Source organism: Clinocottus analis, unplaced genomic scaffold (genome assembly GCF_023055335.1).
Source record: "Clinocottus analis isolate CAN_PGR_092001 unplaced genomic scaffold, fCliAna1.0.p SCAF_19, whole genome shotgun sequence".
Taxonomy (NCBI): Eukaryota; Metazoa; Chordata; class Actinopteri; order Perciformes; family Cottidae; genus Clinocottus; species Clinocottus analis.
In genome coordinates this window covers 5,761,835-5,787,684 of record NW_027175920.1, presented here as the reverse complement: position 1 = coordinate 5,787,684, position 25,850 = coordinate 5,761,835, and the positions used below count along the sequence as shown (strand labels likewise).

General features: G+C 43.3%; 1 protein-coding gene across 4 annotated transcripts in view; it reads right to left on the bottom strand.

The window, feature by feature from the left end:
* Positions 1-2,008: 2,008 nt before the first annotated feature.
* The window catches only part of vti1a (vesicle transport through interaction with t-SNAREs 1A), a 107,521-nt gene continuing 83,679 nt past the window's right edge, over positions 2,009-25,850 (bottom strand). For all 4 annotated transcript variants that reach the window (XM_068583856.1, XM_068583854.1, XM_068583857.1 and 1 more), the window contains one exon: positions 2,009-3,701. Coding sequence is in view for 2 of the 4 variants with exons in the window: in XM_068583854.1 (XP_068439955.1) it covers positions 3,608-3,701 (94 nt within the window). In the remaining 2 variants the exon portion in view is untranslated. The remainder of the gene's footprint in view (positions 3,702-25,850) is intronic.

Below are 25,850 nucleotides of genomic sequence, written 5' to 3'. Positions count from 1 at the left end.
AGAGAGAACGGGAATGGCACCAGGGATGTCAGCGAGACGGACTGACGCAAGATGGAGGAAAAGATGAGCATTTCCGCTGATGAAATAAGAGACCAAAACCGTTGCTTCGTGATCACTCGTGCTATCGATACCGTAATGAGTGAGGCCCAGCGGCGCGAGGATGTGAATGTGATTCAAGTGGTAATGCCTCGGCTCTCACAGGACGGCCATGCTGGAGACGTGGTCGGTGTGGAAAATGAACAGGGACACCCAACAACCCGAACCCTCTCTCTGGCAAACAGGAGAAGGCAGGGGAGAGATTCAAAATCACTTTTCAGACATCAAATAATTAATTGCTTGCCCCCCCCCCCCGTTGCTCCCCCCTCTCCCTTTCACCGTCTCTCTCCTGGTGTCTGTATGGAAGACACAGCTCCAGTCACTTAAGGAGGGTTAACACCCGTCTAAATTAAATATTAAAAGGTGTCTGTACCTGCTGCTATTGTTGCCCCTTGGAATAAGATATAACCTATTTTTGACAAGTTTTCATCGTCAGCCCTCTGCGGTGAGACGCTTGTCGAAAACCAAATCAGCGAACTGGGAGGGGGGGAGGAGGGCGTGGGGGGGCGTCGATGAATAATCTAGTTCATATTCCGACGACACTCGCCGCTCAGAGGGAGAGAAAGAAAGGGATGAAGAGAGGGGGAGAGATGTGCAGGTGGAGAAAGAGAGAGATGGACGGCGGAGGGGAAAGATGAAAGCTGGGGGAAAGCGAGGGATGAGTAAAGGGGAAAAAAGAGGAGAAAAAAAGGGAGGAGTGGCAGATGATAGCCAACTTCTGCCAAGGTATCACATGACGGTGCTCCTGTTTAAATAATAAAACAGGACGGGGGCTCTAAACAAATCGTTATCTTCCCTCCTCCATGCATCCCGCCCTCCGTCTCCCCCTCCCTCCATTTACCCGCTTTTAAAAACTTGTTTTAATGCCATTTCTTAATGAACGTAATAGCTCGGCGCTAATAATGAAAAGAAAATAAAAACATCTAAAATCGCGGAGGGGCCCCCGAGTTGTCGCAGGCGCTCAATTATTTCCTTGTCAAGTGGGTCTGTTTTTAATGAGGCCCTGTGGGACTGACGTCTGTCAGTCAACCCTGACTTTTTGACACCATTACAACTTCAAATAGAAGCCGCCGCCACGCTGCCTTCCACCGCTCACTCGCTAGCTACCGCTCCGCTCATCTGACAGGCTGCGAGGGAGGGAGGGAGGGGAGGACAGGGAGGAGGAGAAAAGGTGGCAGGAGAGGTAGAGAGAGAAGGGGGGGAGTAGGAGGGACGGGGAGGGAGAGAAAGACAGAGATAGAAAGAGAGAGGAGGAGAGGGAAGGCTGCACGTGCACAGACACACACAGTGTGCATTGGGTGAAAAAACAATCACTGAGGGTCATTACCAGATGAGGTTTGTCAAACTGCCAGGGATTTCACCCCCTCCTCCCCCTCCTCACCCCCTCAACCCCGCCTCGCCCCCTACCGCCACGCTTCCTCATACACTTCCTTCCTTCTCCCTCCTCTTTGCTTCCTTCCTTTTTTCATTATCCCTCCACTTTAATGATAAGTCTTGGTGGGTCAGACCCACATGGGACGGTCAGAGGCACACTATTTTGTTGGGCATTAATTTGAGGCTTTGAAGCAGGCGGCGGCGGCGCTGCGGCGAGTGAGGGCCTGTGGAATGGTGGATGGGGGTGGGGGGGATGGGGGCTCACCACTCTGACACCCCCGCATCTTCAAAAATGAAGACCGTGGCGCTGAAACAGAATAGCAAATGTCCTCGCTGGGAACCACCACAACGACCACAGGAGACACACGCACACTCCAATATTCACTCCTGTGTGTGTGTGTGTGAGTGTGTTTGTGGCGCGTTACCTTCATGTAGCTCAACTTCTGAAAATTCTCCAAGTATGCTCTTAAATTTAGATTTGCCGAGACCCCCCGAAGAATGGCTTTCCCCTGAAGAATTAAACAGCAGTAAACTCACGCACACAGGTTTTTTTTTTCTTTTCAAACACCTGCAAATGTATCACATCATCAGTCAGCGTACAGGTAAACACAGAAACAAGGACTGGATAACCATCCTGACAAGAAATATATAGAACAAAAAGTGCCAGTTCTAAAACAGGTTTGATCCATTTATAACAACAGAAGAAAGAAAAAAACTTTAAGACGGAAAACATCTCCGTTGGTCCTGGTGTGCAGTTTGCATTTTATAATCTAATCACTGAACACCCAAAAATCAAGAAGAAAACACGTGGTTTGTGTAAACTCTGAATGTCTTTCAACTTAATAAAATATACAGGTTTAACACGGAAACGTTAATTGTATTTATAAATAAATAGTAAGAGAATTACTTGTATTTCGAACAAAACACTATTCATGATGTAGATGTTAAGGTTAGTACATACAGTAAGATGCCTATAACTTTCCACAATGAGAGATTAAATTACATTATAAGTCGTGACAGTCGGTGTTTGAGTGATGCAGGGGAGTTGTACCAAATGTAGATATAAAGCTAGTTCTAATGTGTGAGGAAAACTTTCTCTGCGTGGTATTTAGGTATCGTGTGTGCCAAGGTTGGGGTCAGTTCCCTTTTGTACTAAAAACTTTAAAAGAGTAGATTTTATTTCATTGTTTCTCAATCAGGAAACTTTCTTGTAATGTTTATACATCCTTTCTTTAATGCGGAAATTGTAAAAGAAACGATCCTGAACTGAAGTTGAACTGACCTCAACCTTTTTATGTGCATCCTCTCTTTTCAAGGCTGCGCCACTCGTCTATTTTGGGCTCGGCTGAGCTTTTTAAAGAAGCGGTGTGTACAGCATATCTTATCTGAAGGCACTCACCTCTGTGCTTTGTCGGAGCTACGTGACGAAGAGCTGAATCATTTAGTTACAGAAGCTCATACATACTACAGCATGTTGGTGTTAATAACAAACACGACGGGCCCCCCAATCCATGACTGTCAGTCATGCACATGCGAACATACATAAGTGTGCACTGTCTTTCTCTCCGTCTCCCATGCATGCACACACACACACATTCTGAATAACACTTGACCCACCTCTGTCGCAAGAAAAAAACATATCTACATATCTGAATCTGCTTTGAGTTACAAAAAAAACAGAGAAAAAAATCATCCCAAGGCCTCGTTCACCTGGGGACAATATGGGCTGCTGAAGCACGCTGAGGACGACACCATGAAACATATTAATTATCATAAAAACATCTCCTCCTATTCTTGTCCCTGGAGATGTATGAGAGAGCCTGACAGAGAGAGAGAGAACAAAACAGAGGAGAAAAGAAAGAAGAAGAAGAAAGAAAGAGAAAGCAAAGTGGAAAATAAAGGCAGAGAGGGACAGAAAGAGAGAAAGAAACTGCAAACAGGAAAAGGAGAAAGAGATGGGGGGAAAAAAAGCTCCCTGTCAGACATTGGAAACAGTGATTCATGGGGACCATTTGTCCTAATTACAGCAGAACAACGCTTTTGTCGCTATTAATCACGCATGTGTGTGTTTGTATTTGTGTCAGGGGAGGAGGGCGCGTGTGTGTGTGTGCGCGAGTATGTGTGTGTCGAGGGGAGATCAGTGGCCTCGCAGATTGAAATAGATGGCCAGGATGATGGTGAGAAGGATGATGGCTCCGAGGATGAAGACCAGGGCCCGATTCTGGATGATCCTGCAGAGAGACGGAGAAAAGGGCGAGAGAGATCAGGCAGGGTTCACCGAGGGCCTCGTGCGTCTACAGAGAACACGTAAAACAGTCACATGATTATGTGCAAACTAAATGACCAGCCACCAGCTCGAGGCTTATCGTGTTTAATAGCTACCATGAGGTCTATTTACTGGTACACAATAACAGGTATGGGAGTGTGAAACACACACACAATATTTCCAAAACTGCAGCACTTTGCCAACACGCTGTGTAAAGCCTCTGTAAAGCCTCTGTAAAGATGTCATACTGACGCGTGTACACGCACATATGAACATACAAAACACTTATAAACAAGCATGACACACAAACACACGCACACACATTAAAACTTTATTTGCCCAATAAAGTGGAAAAAAAAGTGGCTCGGGAGTCTCCTGGAGGTAATAAAATCACTGAATTACTGATGGAATTTGCCATAAAACGACTCACTCCTTTGCACATTTAAATGTTCCCACTGTGACCTAAGTAAACTTGACAAGATGGGGGCTTTGAACCGAAAACACACAAAGCTGGGAAAGGAGGAGAGAGGGAGTGGGGTGCTGGTGTGCGGAGGAGTTACAGGCCTCTCAACTCATCTCACGTGCGCGCGTTCCCAAAATTCTCCAGAGTTTGCATCGCCGCACACGCACGGACTTACAGACAAACACACACACACACACACACACACACACACACACACACACAAACTCTGAACCCTCCGCTGCTCCTGACAAATGAGAGAATTATCACATTTGCTGACATGTGGAGGAGAGGCCGAGGAGGGGGGCACTGTCCACTTCTCTAAGCAGGAGATGAATAGCCCATGTTGTGGCCATTTATCACTGGGGAGGGGGTGCTGGCTGGCTGCTCAGTCACCCTGCTACCCTCTAAAGCCCAAGACTGAGCCCGACACAGCAGTCGAGCTCACAGCCGCCTCCAGTCCACCAGCTCGGACCGGCAGTTAGTCTAAAAGCCCACGGCCAAAAGCGTGACAAAAATGCATCGCAGACAGTAGTGTTTTATGTGTATGTCGCTGTGCTTTGTGCAGAGAAATGTCTATGCTGCACTTTGGACTCATTGCCACATACAAAACATGTGAAAACTATAACCAATCGCTCGTAACACACATTACCGTTCGTCACTGGATAACACCATGAGAAGCATTGGTTTTTTTGACAGCCGCTTTGTCGACGTGACTTTTGGCCGTCGTTATCTTGTTGTTTTCTTTGCAACCAGAAGTGACAAGAGAGGGCGGCGCTAAGTACAACAGAGCACTGAAAAGGTCATTTTTTTAGGAGACCAAAATTGTTACAATAAACTTTTGTTTGAACTAAAAACATTGTGAAAGAAGTGAAGTTGTAAGAAGAAACACAGATATCTCCCAGATCTGCTCTGTTAGTGACCTGTCAATCACAAGGTAGCCACGCCCTAAAGCAGTATTTAAGAAGACTTGGAACTAGCAATTTGAGGCCATCCGTAACATTATTTTTTGCAACCAGAGGAGTTGCCCCCTACTGGCCATTGGAAAGAATACAAGTTTAAGGCTTTTCTGCAGTGACTTCACTTTTCAGACACGGAGGTTGCTGCCTGGTCAACACCAGAGAGCTCATTACAACTACTGTTTGTAAGAAGCTCTGCTTTATAAGTAGACAGTTTTTTCTGGAATACATGCATATATTATCAGGAACGTGTCAGCTGGTAAACAGTAAACCATGTTCTGTGAATCACAAGTAACAGCTATGATATATTTGTATATCCTGTTCCTGTCTTAAACCATGCTGAGTAACCATACACTCCCCACCGGAAAGCAACAAACACCAGCAACATGCCTATGATGTGGTACGAGTTGAAGCAGTATTAGTGATGCGATGATGAGGCGGAGATGATTGGCTGAAGCCAGCTGGGGAGATCCCACTGAAACACTAATCAGAGCGTGCTTAGCAAGGCCACGTCTCCCCCGATTAATTGACATTCATTATTTACAATGATTATTTATCCAAGCCAAATACCCAGAGGAGGTGCTTGTGTGTGCCTGTGTGTGCGTGTGTGTCTGAGTGTGTGTTGGGAGGATCCAGATCGCTTTATGCTGTTTGTTACTGTTTCAGCTGGGGAAAAGAGGGTAGCATGACGCGAGGCCTCAGGGTGGAAAAATGAACAGGAAGTTAGTTTTAGCCTCATGATGAGGAGCCCGGGTGCTTAGAGAGAGAGGAAGAAAAAGAGGGAGAGAGAGGGGGAGGGGGCTGTTCTGTAAAAATTGCATTCATTAAAAGGAGTCTGATTTGGTGGCAGACAACGCTGAATAACTTCAAACACTGAAATGTTCAAAGCAGTAAGGAATATGACAGTGCTGCGATTCAAGAACTTTTTCTCGGGGGACAGATATTCTAAAAATTACTTACTTTGACCTAAACTGATTCTCTGTACACCAATCTAACAAAACACGTCTTGAAGTCTAATGTAAAGTAGCTGATCTTATTTGCCGCGGCTCAAACCCTTAAACAGAAGCTTGATGCATATGTAGCACTGCCCAATCAAAGCCGTAGGAGGTTAAATTTAATCTTGCCACAACTCAAATTCTAAGGATGTTTTTTACTTTTGTAGCCGTGTGTTTTATCCACCGTGAGCAACACAACGACCAAACCAGTAATAATATCCTCGCGCTTCTCTAATGCTAGCAATAATTCAAGTGAAACTGCAAGGTTTTATGAAGGTTATGAACCAGGGTTCACCTATAACCAGAGGACCTATAAGCACACACACACACACACCATGATCTAGCCAGACAGACTGGGAGGAGTTACATGGAGCAGATGGGGGGTACAGTCATAATTCACTTGTGCAATGATAAAAGTAAGAAATAGTGCCTGTGACACTGCAAAGAGCCACAGCGTTTTCCTCTGACAGCTTGAGAGGCGAGGATATTGATGTCATCACTTTCCTTTAATCACCCCACAGGTGAAAGTTACTACTTATGTAATATTATGACCTGGGAAAATACATTTGTGATGTCTTCAATCTCACAAACTGATAGAAATCAATACTTTAAAAGACACATAATAAAGTTTTTTTTTGTCATTGTGCATTTAATCTGTTTGTATTTGTTCACTAATAACAACTTGTGTCACTTACAGATTTGATCGACAGATTTATTTTCCGTGTCCAGCAAAGCACGTTACGATGAGTCAAATGAGCTTCTACAGCCATTTCAGTTTTTCCGTTTAAATTCTTCAGGTAACAAAAGCAGCTAGCCTAAAACCTACCTCCAAAAAACCTCCCCCCCACCCCTCCCCCTGGCAAACCCCCCAAAAAATGAAAAATCCCCAAAATTGGGAGGTAGGAGAGTGAAGAACATGGTTTTCCTCTGCCGTATGGTTGATCCCACCCTGACACGTGGCCAGACAGAACAGAACTTATCAAACCGGATCCATCCTCCAGCTTTGACACTTGACATAGAGGTGGGGGTGAGGGGGTGAGGGGTGTGTGTGTGTGTGTTGGTCTGTGTGTGTGTAAGGGTAGGTTTGGGGATATGTGAGTGATTCAAACAGCGCACGTACAAGGGTGCAGATGTACATGCTGACACACACATATACACACTCCTGCACACAAGTATGAGAATCCCACTCCCTACCATGATGCTATGATCCCCAAGTATTTTGTCTTTGTCCCCGACACTCATATGTAGACAAACCAACAGTAACTGTTAGCAAGACGCCAGCCAATAACTGCACGTGATACTGGTCGTTCTATTGGCTCCTGATGTTCCTTCATCGCAGGCAACCAGTCAGATGACACCTTACTAGATGGAAAAGAGATACAGCACGAGTGTGAGCGAGAGACTGAGTCCTGATGATGAATGCAAAGGAGAGCAAAAAAATAAAGCAAGCGGGAAGGACGGAAATGGACAATAAAACAGCTGAGAGTGAAAAACAAGAGAGAAAACGAGTGGAGAGACAGAAATAGAGAGGTGGAGTGAGGAAAGAGAGAGAGAGAGAGAGAGAGAGAGAGAGAGAGAGAGAGAGAGAGAGAGAGAGAGAGAGAGAGAGAGAGAGACAGAGAGCGGGGGAGAGAGAGAGAGAGAGAGAGAGAGAGAGAGAGAGAGAGAGTCCGTTTACCCGGGGAGGCAGAGCTGGAGGAGAGGCTCCTCGGAGACAGATGAAAATAATGAGGACTTTTCTGTCAGGAAAGATTTACAAAATCGTACCAGTGTTATTAAAATTTAAAATCTACCGTTTTTTTTCTTCTTCTTTTTCTCCCTTTCCACCCTCTTCCTCCCTCCCTCTCTTCCTTACCCTGTTTTTTTCCCCCTCCTCTTCCAGCAGCACAGCCTTATTACCAGCTCTAATGAGCACCGGGATACACCTCAGCTCTGTGTGTGTGTGTGTGTGTGTGTGTGTGTGTGTGTGTGTGATGGGGTCCAGGTCCCTAGCGCCAGCGCTATCAGTGCCCCAGATTTCTCAGTCCCTTCAATGACACACACGTGTGTGTGCATCCACACAACACATGCACACCTTTTGATGGCTCTCAGAGGTTGCTGGACATGTACACACATATACAAACCTCTCAGACAGATAACACCCCCCCCCAAAAACCAAAAAATAGTCTCAGTCGGACAGACATCAGCAGGTAGGCCCAACCCACCTCAACACACACACACCCACACCCACACACACACACACACACACAGACACACACACACACACACACACACACACACACACACACACACACACACACACACACACACACACACACAAACACACAAATAGGAAACTTAGCTGCAGAGTTGCATCTCTCTGGCCCTCCCCTATCCCTCCTCTTTCCACTAGTAGACCAATAAAATAAAAATCAATGGCTGTCTGAGCCATTCTGGCTCTCCTCCCTCCAAACCCTGGGAATATACAGCATGGGAAAGGAGAGCGGGTGGAGGGGGGGAGGACGGAGGGAAGGATCAATGTGTTCACAAATGGTTTGAGTGATGGACATGGAGGTGGAACGCTGGTGGGGGTAAGTCCTAACTAATGCATTGACTTATTATAACAAACTAACACGGATAAATGTTGCATTGCAGGAGCATGTATGCACGAACACACACTCACACACACACACACACACACACACACACACACACACACACACACACACACACACACACACACACACACACACACACACACACACACACACACACACTCTTTTGGTCTGGGGCTTACACACAAACCTGCCACATGACAAAACAAAAGGGAGAGATGGACCTGCCATCAATCCAGTTTGAGCGAAGAAAGGTGAGAAACGTGCGACGCTTCAATCAAGCGAAAGAGACGAGGAAGAACAATCCACAACAATCAGATCGGGTTCATGCTGCTCAGCAGAGATAATGACTTGACCCGTTTGTTGGAGAGATCTGATCCCGCCACCTATGTTTTGCCTATTGTCCCCAAGGGGGTGTTCAGGATAAATGATGATTTTCAACACACACATGCACGCACGCACGCACGCACACACACACACGCACACACGCACACACACACCTGAAGTAATTATTTAATTAAAGCTATTTTGTGTAATTATTTAGACCCCCCAACATTAAGTAACCTCCTAACCACAAACAATATTTAAGAACGTGGCCACACACCTTCACACTCGCATGTCACAATGATCTGTTCGTAACCAGGTGATGTAATACTGTACAGATAAATATCTATTAACATAAATCACACAATTCATGTTCCCCTTCATATTTTATATAATAATACAGTCTTTGATCTAAACGTAAAGAAAAGACGGTAAACGTCTATCACTCCAGCAGTTGTTTGACAAACAGACAAAAAACACTGCAATATTTGTGTTATTGCTTATAATTTCAGGACGCCAGCGAACGTTATTTTCATTGTTGATTAATGTCCTGATGAATCATTTGGTCTAGAGATTATCAAAATACAGGAAAAATGCCCATCGCAAGTTACTACAGTTAGTGATGACGCCTTCATCTGACCAACAATAAAACCCAAAAATAATCAGTTTAAAATGAAATAAAATGTATGCTGGAAAATTGTTTGGCTTGACTTGTCATTGCAGCTCTAGTGCACACAATTCATTGTTTTATTAAAACTAAGTATTCATGTAAATAAACCTGAAAACTATTTTGTGATTGTGGCTTTAAATATGTTAATTTACTATCAAATCTATGTATTGTATGTATACGAATGTTAAATAAAAGACTGGAAATATATTGTATTATTTATTGCTATTATTGTAAATTTTATAATATCAAGTATCTATCTATCCATCTATCCATCTATCCATCTATTCATCTCTCACTGGCCCACATGTCCCACAAGTGACTCCCGGTCACTGGGAAACAATATTGAACATTTGTTCTCACAACGCATTTGTTTTTAACAAAAAAAAAAAAAAAATGCATTCCACATTGAAGGTTGTTTTTTCAATTTTCTCGAAAATTTACTAGTTTCCCCCCAAAAATCTGTGGAGATTATTGATCCTTAAAAAAAAGACGCCAACCTTTTCTTGACCTTTATTGACAAAAATGATTTCTTTCACAACTGAGAAAACTGACATTAAAGATGGACAGGTTTTTATGTGGAGGACGTGGTCTGAGCAAAGTATTTCATGTCCGCCTGATTCTCTCTCTCTCTCTCTCTCTCTCTCTCTCTCTCTCTCTCTCTCTCTCTCTCTCTCTCTCTCTCTCTCTCTCTCTCTCTCTCTCTCTCTCTCTCTCTCTCTCTCTCTCTCTCTCTCTCTCTAACCCACTTTACTCCCCCTCTTTCCACCAACTTGATGCAGGAGAACAGCACCGGGGCTCTACAAGTTCATCCATTTTTTATTTGGCGGCTAACAACCCTGGCTAGCAGCAACCTAGACTGGGACCCATTTCTCTCCTAGAAAAGTGTTGCAAGGAGGAAGAGAGAGGGAGTATCGAAGAAGTCAGAGAGAGAGGAGGGATGGAGAGAGGGAGGTAAAAAGAAGGAGGACATTCTGCGTGGGAGGAGAGTGTGTATATGCAAGAATATGTGAAAACATGAAAAAAAAGAGCGAAAAGGAGATGGAGAGGGAAATGGAAAAGAGACAGAGGAGGTGAAGGAGAGGGAGAGAATACATTGAAACTGTGTCTGGAATTTTTAAGAACTTTTTTTGCCGGCAGCAATTTTGTGTTGCTGCTGCAGCTTCTCCTCATCCTGGTATGATGTACAGGTGGCTTTCTGTGCTCAATACATACACAGATCATTCCCCTGCCTGGTTCCCCGGCTGAACCCTATCCCGCCTCCGTCTTCCCTATCTGCCGGATCTCCATCCTCATCCATGTCCCCTTTCCGTCGCCTCTATTGGACATTCAGGGAATTCATTCAGCAGATAGATCGGCTTATTTCCCTCTCACCTTGTCTCAACTCCTGTGTCTACTTCCCTCATTCTAGCTGGAGGGGTGTGTTGATAGGAAGTGCTTTTTTAAATGATGTTTACCCTATGTGCTTGTCACGAGACCGGTTTACAGCATGTCAACAGCCCACATTTATAGTACAACTGTCAATGTAGGCGGTGAAAGCAAAAGCACTCAAGGCTTCTGTAATCAGTTCACGTAAGCTTAATATTATGGGTTTCAATGCGTAGGAGCTGCCGATGAAAAAAAAGACAGTGAAAGAAATTAAGATTGTTTAAATATTTGACTCAAAATAAATAGTGAGCTTGTCACGGCAGTATGGTAACAAACTTGGAGAAAGGGATTTAAATATTGTGTTAATTCATTTTAAGGTGGCTAAATAATAATTAAGTGGTACAGGTATTCTGTATTGGAAAATATTGTAATTGTGAAATAGTAGCGCTATTAAAAAGGTAAATATTTAACTCATCAGGGAGGGAAAAGTAAGTTTTTGTTATGTGAACAAACTACAGTGAGATGAAGTTCCCTTTGCAAAGTAGGAATGGAAAAGTAATCCAGATCCGTAACTTGTGCTCAGTGTTTGCTGCGAGGTTTGCTTACAGTACTTTGCTTCTAATTAGTCACTACAACTTGACTTTGGCATTATGGAATAGAGTAGATTCAATATTCCTACGTGCTAACAATGCTTTTCTTGCATTTTCTCCTTTCTGCTAGGAATTCCCAAAACACAAAATCCCCCTTGTACCTTTACTGAGGGCCAAGGGCCAGCTGCAGATCCTGTTACTGGACACGGTGAAAAGAAGGGCGTAACATTAGCCATCAGAGCTGGAGGCTTCCAGAACTATGATGTCCATATTTCTTTATTGTTTGTTCGGTACTGAAATCTCATTAAAGCACATAAATCATCTGTGCACGCTGCTGCTCGACTGCAGTAAAGAAAAAAAAAAGAGGAAATGAGACAGGAGAAGTAGAGCTGGGATGCTGGGAGCGTAGGACACCTGAGGCAGTGGTTAATGGCATCTGCATGCCTTGTTACTGGTACAACATAGTGACACAGATTGGGGGAAAAGAGACTGCTTATGCATCACAGAGTGTTTCTTTATCCAATTAATGCACAGCGTTTTCTTTACACAACTTTTCAAAGTGAGTGTTTTTGTTGTCGTTACTTTTACGGAGAGAAACTACAGATGATTTTTTTGTTCTATCGGGGAAGCAAGTAACACATCCACAGTCCGACACCTAACACCAACTCTATTGTTGTGAAATTTGACCTGACTTTGTCAGGCTTACTCATAAAATGTTTGGACTCACAATGTGACACAAAGACTTTAATTAGTAATTTTGAGCGTAGAAAATATAATTTAAAGATGTGGTAGTGAGATAAAGATTGGACACCTATACTTCCTTTCCGTGCCTTGTCCCCCATAGTTGTCTTTAAACTGTTTTAGGCAAGTTGGAATCAAAACACTTATCTTCACGAGGATTGTCACGACGGTTTTATTCCGTGACGTGCCTAAACTGTTTTATTAGATAAATGCTTTAAACTCTTTGGGCCTAAAGAGACGTATGTTTACGATTCCCCGACAAAGAAGCGCTGAGGATATTAGTGTTTATGTCTTCGTCTTTTTATTAACTGGTAAGGAAGCTCATTCGCGTGGTGTTTGTTTGCCATTTTGAAGCAACTCTCTAAATATTTGCTTCAAGTCCTGTGTGGTTTTAGTTCTGCATCCTGTGCGTCTCCAGATACGGATGATGTTGCAATATTGCCCACCAGCATGCACAAACACATCTACACACACAAGTACACACACACACCCACACAAGCTGACCCTCTTCTTATACAAATGTACAAAGAATTTGCGCTGGCCAAGTAAAAAAAACAACATGTTTTGCCTGCAAACATTCCCTCACATGTCAGTTAAAAAAAAAAGAAAATATTGTCTCTGACAAACTTTGTTCACATCACTTGTCTCTCGAAAGTGTGCATCTCGGCCTGCATCAATGCATGGAGCATAAAAGAAAAAGAAACACTGGTTTACAGCGTCAATACACATGAGCAGACTGCTTACGTTATTACACATTAAAGTCTGCAACTTATAATCAAAGTGACTTTAAAAGACTGCAATGAACTGGATGCCCGTTAAACCCTTCCATTAAGAAGAAACTCAGTGTTTCCCTTTTTTTATCTTCTCTTTTGACTTCAACACTAACAAACTGCATTTTTAATAATGCTGATAAATATGACAAATGTATGAGGAATCTAGAGAACTGCATTTTCTGTTAGGTCAATTCAAGGTCACTTAAAACACAGAAATGTCACTAAGCAGTCAGTGTGGATGGTGCACCTTAATGTCTTTACATTAGTAATTTTCTTTCAAAAAATAATGAAGGAACAAGAGTCATTTATTGGTTCGGTATTGCCGTCAGAGATATGGCAGCAAAGGACTTTCAAATCTAGTGAAATAAGGAATAAAGTGGAAGGCTAACCTCTCTTCATCTGGAGTTGTTTTTTCAATCTGCCACAGATCAGATATCTAAAACAGCAGGAAGTCCGCCAGTAAAGAAAGCAACTAAAGCTAGTTTCCTCTGTTGGTCTCCAGGGGTTAAAGGTCACATTTGCATGTCAATGCGGACAGAATGCAAACTAACCGAGCAAAGATTTTATATCAGGGCCAAGGGCGACCAAGAGAAAGAGACGTTTCCTGAACTTGACCTCATGACCGTCGAGCCACTCTTGCCCTTTGCTTTGTCCTGCAGGTATAAAATGACTAAGCCAGCCAAAGGTCACAGTGTCGGACTATGCGTGCATGCGTGTGAGAGCAATTCTGCATGCATGTTTGTCGGCATCAAGAGGGTGGTAAGAGATATGTGTTAAAACCAACAAGAGCACATCTGGCAATCTGGTGTGAAATAACAGAGTACAATTAAGGATTATGTGAACCATCAGGTCCAACCTGTTCGGACATGCAGGTACAGATCGGATTATCCAGCAGGTAAGCAGCGCAGAGAGAGAGAGAGAGAGAGAGAGAGAGAGAGAGAGAGAGAGAGAGAGAGAGAGAGAGAGAGAGAGAGAGAGAGACTGGGAGAGAGAATGTAGGGGTATAATGTCATCCCACAACCCCCCATTTGACACTACAAGGGAGGCTTTAGTCAGTCTAAATAATCCATGCTGTTCCATTAAATTTGCAGACTAGCTTCCCCAGTCTTGTGTCTAAGCTGAGAGAGGGGAGAGAGGGGAGGGGTCGAGCTGGGAGAGATGAGAAAGGGAAGTTAGATAATGGTTGATAATGGGAAAAAAAAAACTCAAGCAACAGTTTTTTTTTACATGGAGACAATCCCTTTTTAACCAGTGTTCAAGCCAGAATTAGCTGTCCAGAATGGAGAAAAGAGGTTTCTAAAGAGAATGAGACAAACAAGAGGAGAAAAAGAGCAAATGTGCACACCAGGCCCTTTGAGTGACACTGATGTGCTCATGATTGCCTGTCTCGCTGCCAAAATTCTCCTCCAACCCATGAAAATAAGCACTTGGAGAGTGTGGGGGGAAGCCACCAGTGTGACGGGGATTGTTGAGGTAACAGTGTTATTGACTTGTTGCTCCAGCTACATTTGCTTGGTGCTCTGGAGGCCCGATCAATAGACTCTGAAGCCCTGCTAATCAGGGCCTGCAGCCATGCAGGGTGAATCTTTCGCAAATACTCTGAAAAAAGGAAGGGAAGAATAAGCGAAAAAGCAAGAATTGGTACCAGATACAGGACAAACCAAAGAAACGAAGACCAACTTTGAGGGCCGGAGATGCCTGACCGTGTTATTTAACTAAGAATTCTCCTTCAACACATTTTATTCCTTTCACCGCTAGAGGTAAACTCATGTGGCATCTCTCCCTCCCTCTTTCAGTAGCAGTGTGGGCGTGAGGCACCATGAGAGATGCAGATTGCTGCTTCACCTCTGCTTTCCTGTGAACCCTGGTTCAAAAGTCAAGGGGCAGTTGGGCTGCTTTGGGACTTTTGGAAATGCAAGAGCCAATCCATATTTGCAGAATCCAGTTGTGAGCACTCAAGAGGAGTCCAAAAGGCTTAACGTAGATATAGAAGGAGAGAGTTCACCTAAAGAGTGTTGACATGATTATTCCGGCGGGAATCTGAAAGAAACAGTATGAAATGCCTACTTTAATGACACTATTGGCACGTTTAGTGTTGTAAACATCGAAAGACAAGTTATTCCTTTTGACTTTGTGACATTTTCGAGGCTGACAAACACACAAACATGGCACATGTGGACACAAATCATCTCCATCTGTAGCCTTATGTTCAGCACATCACAAGCCCACTATGAAATGCTATGGCAAATTCATGGGGGAACTGTCCATCAAATATTAATGACCAAGTCGAGCGAAGTGGGTTTTCTTACTGTTTTTTTTCCCCCTGGTATCTATGGTCACTGCCGCTGAGAGACTTCCCACATGAAACGGACAAAGAGAAAAGGAGAGGATAGAAGGAGAAAAAAGGGCAAAGAAGGGTAAGGGAAAGGGCTAGAAGGGTGTATAGGTGTTCAATACTTTCTTTTGAGGGGCCAGAGCCTGGTTAGCTTCAGCGCCAGCAGAGTCTTGATACACAGGTCCCAAGGTGTAAACACAAACTTGTACACTGCTTATGTCATTGTTTTGGCTTTTTCTCACTTCAACACTTCTTTCTGTTGTGTTGTCGGCTGGCGAAGTGAGATTCTTGTGTCCAGTGACACAGACATGAAGGCAAGGTGGTTGTCCCTGACACTGGGCTTTTTCTTTGTGTGAACTTCTTCCAGACTTTCGGACAAACTCAAGGCCAATAACTCAACTGTGGGATCGAATTGATGGCTCGATGTAGAAGGCAATAGGTAAAGTTCTGTGCAAAGACATTAACTTTATGAAAAGAAAATATACAAATCTGGGAATAAAAACAAATCCCTTGTGGCTAATGGCTGCAGCGACGGGTCCCTTTTAGAGGATGCAAATCAGATAGCAGGGCGCCAAACAATTAAAAAAAAAGAGAAACCACAGAACAAGGACTGTAACAAACTTTCAAGAAAATATTCAAACAGTTCTAAAAAAACTAAACAAAAAAAAAACACACACACTTTGATGAAAATATTGAAACTGCTCATCAATGGAGCCCTGTTCTCGGTCTTTGCCACAACCCTCGCAACACCCTCTGGAATACCAACACCCACCATCGCAGCAAAAGTGGAAGTGCAGGGTCAGCAGCATCCCCTCTGGCCTTGCTGACCAACAGATATTCTAATAATCACCTTCCTTCTGTACTGTCAGGCCGGCAACCAGCGGATCCCTCGTCCTGCCTTCGTCCTCCATCTCCACTTAGACTAGGGGCTTTACGGAGCGGCGCTGCTTCGATACATTAAAACTGCTGCCCCATGATCAAACGAGCAAATACCTCCCGGGTCAGCAAAGGGCTACCCCACGTCAGTTAACAATGCAGCATTTAAACATCAGTCGTATGCAAAGCGGCTGGTACACAGGGGAGGAGATGGGCGGCAGGAGAAAGCAGAGACGCAAGGCCTGGACTGGAGAGATAATGAGCGCAGGAGCACACAGGAGAACATCAGCAGCTATTTAGCGCTATCGTGTCAGCTCCAACACAGCTTTATGAAATAAGATGTGAGGCTCCATCAGCATCATAACAAGGATGAGCTAATGATTGAGCGCATTTTTATCTTGGTCAAAATGCAGACTCAATATTAATGTATTGGACGGCAAGTTACATTCAGATATTTCCGTTTGCTGTGTAAATCAGAACTTCCCCTGACTTCAGAAGATTTCTCCAAGTTTGTGATAAATACCGACGCAAAATATAAACATTTTACCTTCATCATTGTTAATGGGGCTGTTTTGATAAATTAACTCCCCTCATCTAATGATTTCAAGCAAACAAGAAGAATGAACAGATTTTTGTAAATACTTAAGACATAGTGTTGTCAGGACTGGATGTCCCAGAAGGGGCAGGCTAACAAAAAAAAAAAGAAAACGTACACACAAGTGTAGGTCATATTTACCCATGAATTCTATACACACACTGAGACATGTGTGTGTGGGTGTGTAGCCGGCATCGGGCGTCCCAATGAGAGCTTTACATCTACAGAGCCACTAATGCAAAAAAAAACAAAAAAACTCACTGAAACAGTTTTGTTCTTTTAAAAAAACTATCTTTGACTAACAGGAGGGTGCATCTTTTTTTAGTGTGAATAACCCTTCAATGAAGCTTAAGGGTGAAGAGGTGAAGAATAGTTTTTTTTTCTGGCTTATCCTTCTCTCCCTCTGCCTACTGCTTGGTTAACCAACTGACCCGCTGTCAAAGGAGCCTTTGTGAGTGCGCTTTGGCGGAAGGCCAATCAGATCCTCTGGCTTGTCTGTCTCAGAGAGGAAAATGGCGCCCCTGGTATGCCATCAGCGGCAGAAATGTGCAGACAGTCTGACTGCTGAGGCGGGCTTGGCTTGCTGTGGCCCTTCCAAGACTATGCCGGAGGAATTACCTGCTTGGCCCATGGCCAGAGGGACTCGTTCTACAAGGGCTGCTGGTTATTTATCTGTTTATTCACTTAAACCTCATGCACACGGGCACTTTCAAAAAGCAGCTCATCTCCTTCACATCCACTTCCACAGGTTCTGACAACCTTCTCCTTTGAACTACACAGGTAGTTTCATGGGGTTTGAGTTAGTAACAAACAGTTATGTGTCAAAAGGTTTCTTATTCCAAAGCAAACCTGCATGAAAACGTGTACTGAATGACTACTGGGTTAACTTACTGCCTCTTCTACTCACTACAGTATATAATAGAAAGGTTTACCTTACTTTACCCACACCCATATCCACTTTCCAATGCCTGCTTGATCTGATAACACATCCTGTACATACCTGTACTTTGGCAACAATCTTGACACTGCAAAATGATGAATTAAAAAAAAAAAAAAGTCTACACAATGTAAGTTCATTATATACGGTATATGTAAATTACAAATATGCACAGGGTTTCTGGTGGTGGTTCAAACAATTTGATGCATACAGTGAATATCTTGAAACTAAATCCAAGTTTAATATTACATTTTATGTCCATTTTGTGTCTGGGTGACACAGTGGGAACTCCCACATTAAATAACAAAACAAAACATAACAAGAGTACAAGTTCTGACAAAGCCCTGGTTTACAGAGATCACAACTCGCTGCACAATCGCTGTTTCTTTCCACTGTGTAAAACCAGTCAGAGACGAGTACAACTGCTCAACAAAGTGCCACTTGTGACACATCATCCGAGGAAGAAAGAGTTTAAGCTCTTGCTTCAGAATCAAACCTCTGACAGCGGGAGATGATGAAACGGAGCAGATCCAAAATTAGTCCCGCACTCCTCAGAACCTGCAAAACCTGCTGCAGCCTGGAGCCCCCCTCCCCCCACCCTCACCAGAGAGAAAGGAGAGGGCCAAAGAAACTAGTTAAAAGAAGGTAGAAAGGGACTGGAGGGTGATGATGGAATGCTAGAATATTTTTATATTATTTAGGATTGCAAATTTCCACTGGGAAAACCCGAGGCCCTCCGATTGTTTACCCCCTAATGCAGATGTGATGTCAGCCGTACAGTAAGTATGCACGAAAGTCCATCTCTCTTAAGAAAATCATAAACAAATGCTTGATTGTACTCACAAACATTTCCTCGAGCAATGCGACATACTGAACGACCGCATTTCAAATGACACACTCAGCAGATCATGAACCTCCACGTGTTTTGACACAAACAGCAACGCCATTCTTGGCTGCGCTCATGTGTGTCTGCAAGCTGGCGGGGTGGGGTGAGGAGGTTAGTCGAGACTTGCTCATTTCACACTGCGAGGTGAGCCAGGGAGCAGTAATAGAATCTAGCCATAAAACATGGTGGAAAGGGGGGTGGGAGGATGACTATAGTAAAGTACGTGTCCAACTGCCACCTCTTCTAGACTCCCTCCCTCCAAGCTTTTCACAGTTATCCATTATCATAACGTCTGTCTCTGTGGGAAAGTCTCACACACAAGCCTCCTTTTTTTTTAGTAGCGGCTCTCATCTCGAACAGCTTCTCGCTGACTAAGCAGACGGGATTGTTGTTGATTTAAAGAAAGCTGAAAAAACAATTACGTAATTATTTGTGACTTAAACCCTCATTGTACGCCACTACATACATATCGTGATTTATTGTTTTGTATGACCATTTCTTTTAACTATTCTCCTGCTGTGACATATAATGATACACATGTTTTGATCATTCACGAACCCTGTATTGCCACTTTAAATCACGAGCCAACTTTCCTTGGTCTGCTGGTCAAAAGCGACTTGATAAGACACAAACTGAAAATGCACATATTTACGTGGCGGGATGGAGCTTTTCATATTTCTCCTTCAGAAATTGGGGCCTTCTTGAATTGAACCCTTTCAGCTCCGTAACATTATCAAAGTCTCAGGTTCTCGGAAGGGGGTCCACACCTCAAACGGTGCCCGTGTCGACAGAAATAACCCTTATCCCCATCAGCTCCTTCATTTGGGCTAAGTGTATCAGCTCACATTGCTCACGCAAGGGGAGGCAATTTGACTGAGGTGAAAAAAAGATGAGAGTGGGAGGGAAGGAGTGAGGAAAGACAGGTTGATTTGGCAAGAGAGGTAAAGGGTGAGAGTAATGTGGAAAAGTAGTTTTTAATAGCTGGAAGTTTCACAACACACCTAAAGTAGATGAATTATGTAAGACTTTTATATCTTTTTTCTCTGATGGGGTCATGAGATTGATCCAAAGGACACTTGTCAAGTGTTCTCGAGACTGTGTCATTCTGAATCTAAAGCGGATTTCATGAGTTATTCTATTCTGGTCTGAAGGCCACAGTGGTGTGTAAAATGAGAGGGAATGCAATGTTTTGGGAAATCTAATTTGAGGCCTGTGTTTGTTTTCCTGGCTTTATTTTGCAACCAGGAGGCTGGCTCCAAAGCAGCGCAACCCTCTTTAGTCTGTCTCGTTTCACAACAACACTAACATCCAACGAAAACCTTCTATCCAATCGGGGAGAGAACATTAAACTGCATCGTTTCCTCTTCTGGATGTCTCTCAGTACCGCCACAGAATGAAGCAGACAGTTAATTGGGAGGTTATTCACCGTGTCGCAGGAACATATGCACACTTACGTACATATAGACGCATTTGAAAAAACACAAATATTAGCAGCCATCTTTTGGCAGCTAATTGCGACGTGCTCCCTGTGGGAGGACAGAGAGGTCCTCGGTCGATAATTAATCCTCGTTTGGAAAAGTAAATGACATTCATTAGTAGGGAATCGAGCCAAGTGCCATTATTTACATGGCAATAATCTGGAGCGTGCTGGTGGCGCTTTTTTAATGTTACAGAAATAACTCTGGGACAGGGGATGAGTACAGTTGCTTTTCTCCCTTTTTTCCCCCGTCTTTGCACCCAGGAACAATTAGGCCCGGCCGAACAGATGGGGACGCCTCTGAGTGAGAAAGCTCCTCTGAACGACTCTTCATCTCCTTCTTATCTCACTCCCTCATTCAGATGCACTCAGGCATGCGCACACACACACTCACACACACACACACACACACACACACACGCACACCAGAAAGACGAATACACAAATACGAGCATACACACACATATAGCACACGTCATTCGGGCACACAAGAGAGCATAACAAGCACTGAGCATACTGAGCTAACTTTTAACATTAACCGTTGAAAGAAGAGCCTTTTACAAGAGGCTAAACAAGAACTTTGAAAATGTCGGGCACATTGAAAACACTGAGCGGTGACAGTAAAAACACACACGCTGGCCGTAGTGCAGATATTCAAAGAGAAAAAAGCACTGTCTTTCACAATTGATAAAAAGCAAAGTTCTACATGGCAAATGTCAGCTCTTTTCTGTCAAGATATCTGTGTTTCTCTCACCGTGTTTATTATTTATGAGTGAAGCGTACATTTTGAAGTTATAATTGAGAAAACCCTCCTAGTCTCTGGTTACTGCTGTCGGTTCATAGACAGTACAGGCTTTGTGCACAATTGCAGAACCAAACACAATAGATACATATATGAGTTAACGCTGCTGAAGCTGGTGTAATGATAGAAATGTCACACAATGGGCCATTTGTTGCACAATCTTGAGGTTTTCCACAATGGTTCTAGCCTCTGCACAATGTACTGTTAGGGATGTACACATGAAAAGCAATGAATGTCAAAACAAAGGAGACTTATTGGTGGTACTGCTCATAAAAGCTGTTGGCGTGTATTTTTAAAAAGGAAAAAGCAATAATGAGAAGATGGATAGAAAAGTGATAATCTGCAGCTCTATTTGACTACATCTGTTACATAATCATCAATTGTGTGTATCACTTAAAAAATTCAAGGACATTTGGGCCTTTTTTATCAATATTGCAGCTCCCAACACAAAACACACTTTATAATATACTGCATCAGAGTATAATCATAGACTATACCTTGAACATTAACTCCAGGAATAGTAGTTGATGCCAACAGTACAGTCAAACAGGGATTAAAATAAACAGCTTACTAATTTTATACAATTAAACACAAAATGTGCTTAAAACACAGTCTTTCAAACAAAAAGGTTCATAATGCAATGTTAAATGTGTTCATGTTATTTCTGATATGCACTGAATGAACACAGAGGACCCTTTTTTAGTCTCTTTTATGTCTTTACTGTAATTGTCTGTTTGCAACTGTAATGTGATTCAAGTGTGTATGAAGGTGCAACTTGAAGAAATATTTATTCAAGCAATTGATTGGTTATACTTCTGTGGAGAACTGTCAAGTCTGTGTCGTTTTACAACACATTACCTCTCACTTGATCTCTTTTCAGGATCGTTATCCCTGCTGACCTGGATCCTGCCGGGCTTATCGTTCTGTCCAACATCAGGCAGCCGGTCACAGCCATGAAAACTAACACACCTGTTATTGTGTGACCGGTTACCCATCTTTGTCTGACTAAGTACAATGATTAAGGTATCAGTCCCTGGGTATCCCAGTGACAAAAACCGAGACAGAACTGAGCGTATACATCGCAGCCTCACAGTTTCAACGGGCCCTTAGCGTCCATGGACACATGGGACAGATAGGCCCTGCCCCCTCTGGTCACGCTGCCAGACAGGGAGTGTTCCATTAGACAGTCCCACACCTTTTTACCGGTAAGATTAGGTAACAGCATCTTGTGTTTGCTGACACTAAGGAAGCAGCACTGAGCCCTGCAGGGCCCTTCGTCATATTCTGTTACTGTCTCCTAAACAATGGACCCCGTCAAAAAGAAGGGTCCATTCCTTCTGCTCACTACTAAATCTCAAACCATCCAGAGACAAGTAAATCCTTGGAGAAGAATTAAACCATGTAAGGTTACAAAAATGCCTAAACAAGGGCATGGCTAATTTAGAACTTTTTGCTCTTTCAGTAATTATTGAAGTAATGAAGTACTGGCCCTGTTTCCTCCCTTGACGCTGACCAGATGCCAGGTTGTTATTTTAGCTATGGGGAGGACTGAGGCCTAGCGTGACCTTTTTCCGAGCCGAAGGGAAACTTCCCCGAGAAATCCGATAAAATCCAGGATGAGGGCCTGGCTAATTCGTTCGTCCAGCTCGCCACACTTCCGCGACCTCTTTTCCTTCAGCCACCCCCCACCAACCCCCAATCGATCTGCTTATCTCCCGAGATCAAAGGCTTGCACCTCCGTTGTACATTTAGCCTCGGCTGGTTCCTCCCACATCATGTCTAAATATTAATGATAATAAAGTCTCACACCCATCCCTGTGTCAGGCAATTACAGCCAACATTGATCCTCAGCTCTCTGCTCCAATTAGAACTCACTGCTCGTAATGCGTCCTAGCACATCAAAGGATAACAGCCATTGATCCACTCCTGGATCTTAACGTTTACCGTTAAGAGAGAGGGAGGGGGATGTGGCGTGGCAGTGGGGGGGGGAAGCAATATACCGACTGAAGAAGAAGAGGGGAGAAAAGAAATCATTTTATCCAGCTAGTCAGGTAAAGGAAGCACTGAAACTCAGAAGGTAAGGCATGGCAGAGGAGGCTAAATAACAACGGACATTCTGACGGTTCAGAAGACAAAGCGCAATCTGGAAAGACTCCTTCACAAAAGCTTGGCTACACTTAACACTTTTATTTCAACATAGATCTTATTGCTCAAAACCATTAAGTGAACGTGGGAATAAAAAGTCCATGTTTAAAAAGCAAAAGAGGCAGTGGCGCAGATCACTGGGAAGCAATTGAAAAGTCCATTTGTAAGTTCAGCTCCGGGACAATAGGCCTAAATCTTACACAATCTCTGCCAGACTTTCAGGATTATTCTTACTACTTAATATGGATGAATAAACTACAACCAAACTGAATAATAATACAATACAGGTCTAAGTGGGAGGCAAGAAAAGCTTCAGTAAAACATGAGTTACCATGTCACCTCCCACATCGATGGCTTTAGGCCAACTATCCTTGACAACTGACCTTTGTGACATCTTAAAGTTTGAGGAAAGGGAAATATTTCAAATCAACGTACAGAATACACATCCATATGCCATCCTGAAGCAAGACATGCTCAGCAAAAGGAACAGAATCAACAACAGGGTCAAATCTGACCGCTTGAGTCAATAGACAGCGACATGTCACCATTAAACCAGGGACATTCCTTGCACAAATGAAGCTAACAATTCCAGTGTTGACACCATTATTTGACAGGGCCTGTTGTTATGCTTTTTCTCTGCTGGACTGATAGCTCTGATAGTCCTGGCCTCGGGCACGACCTCACAGCCGCCTTTGTCACAGAGCTGGAGGAAGGCTTAACCATCGCTCTGGGCTACAATGATACTCTTCATGGCACCATAATACACTGAAACACTGTGCAACTGGAATGCAACCCAATGGTTTGTATACCTACAATTAATGGACTGACCGTTGCTGGCCTCTTGACAATAAGCTGAAATATGTCGAGCAATCAGGTAACAGTAAAAAAGAAATGAAAGACGGGCACAAAATAACTACACCAATTTAATTAGTGACAATGCTGTAATAGTGCTGGCATTAGCCGAGAATCTTGCATTACATACTGAATGAAAATTAATATCTGAATAGGTAATGTGGACTGTTGTCTTGACATATTGAGGTTCATTCAAAGGTCAAGGCAGAGGAACGGAAATTTAAGTGAAGGAACAAATTAACAAAACTGTCAAAATAACAACAAAGTGACCTTCTAGTCCATATTCAATTCAAAACCTCTATTTTTTATTTGAAGTCTGTGAACCCTAACACCTTAAGCTTTCTTTCAGCATCTGCTTGGGTACAACATTTTCCCTCTTCTCAACCCACTGTCCTCTGGCTGCGGTTTCCCTCACTATTATACGCTTTGCTAACATGGTGCTTTGCTTCAACTCTGTAGCTCGGCCTCTACCAAACGATGTAATTAAAGATTGGTGAAATGAAACCAGTGTTTAGAAATGGTTTATGTCAAGTCTGTTCTGAAATGCTATACCACAGGAAAACTTTTAGATGGAATGGGTGTGCATCGACGTCTTGTTAAATAAAATAGAGCCTTGGCCTGAAGTCTGACAAAATATCTAACCGACAGAGCCTCAGTGTGAGCCAGGTTCAAATACGAAGGCGTGTACAATAGTAATGCAATGGTAACGGTATGAAAACATTTGTTGTTGGCTAGGATATCAGGCTCCTCACATGCGTGTTATACTCAGTGATGCATTCAGGTCAGCTGAGGAGAATGAGGGGATTGGCGGGCTGCACAAACAGGCTGGGAAAGTGACACTAGGATGCTAGGCCAAGACATCAATGTCCTCACAACTTCCCTTTAACACTGAAGAAATGTTAGCCCTGGCGCCATCAGAATATGGGTTGGGGTTTAACGTTTACACTTTGGCTGACAGGATGTCCATGTGACCTAGCAAACACTTAGAAAATAAACAAAGCGGCTCTAAATTTTAAGAGGCAATGGGTTTTAGGGCTGTAAGTAATGGTTTAGAAAGAACTGGATATTTATGTGGGGTTATCTTTGTGGCTAAACAGCCTAAGATACAGGCCTTGTATAGTAGTTGCGATGCTATTGTAACTTACAGTGCCTGGCACATTAAAAGAGTTCATAGCATCTCATTATACCCAAAAAACAAAATTATCAAAAGATTTTTTCATGACTTTTCACTCATTTTGATTTGTCAATAGTTAGTGTTTATGGATTTTGTAAATTCTGTTTAGCATTCATTTATTTTTTCCTGTTACCAGTAACACAGCAACTAATCCTTAAAATAACACTCCAGAGAGTGAAGGGAATAACTTGATAGGTCAGCATTTTTCATTTTCACATCACTGCAAGAACCTTGGCAGATGCAACATGGGCAACTGAACTTTTAAACTGTGGAAGCAAAGTGTATGTGTGTACGATACAATGTGTGTGTTACACACTATAGGCAAAATCATATAAAAATATATTTTTGCAAAGTTTTCAGTGCTGTTCTGTGAGCAAGGTTGTTCCAGCGGAGACAGATCACGATGGGATGATGTTGACCCTTGAGGTGCAAACTAAGATCCCTGTCGCCACAGAGACGTGAAGATCCTGGTGTGAGTGGGGAAGTCTTCTCTCCAGTTGGCAACAAGCCTTGCCTAGCACTAGGGTGCTCAGCCAACAGCTCCTCTAGTCTGTCAGACCTCCC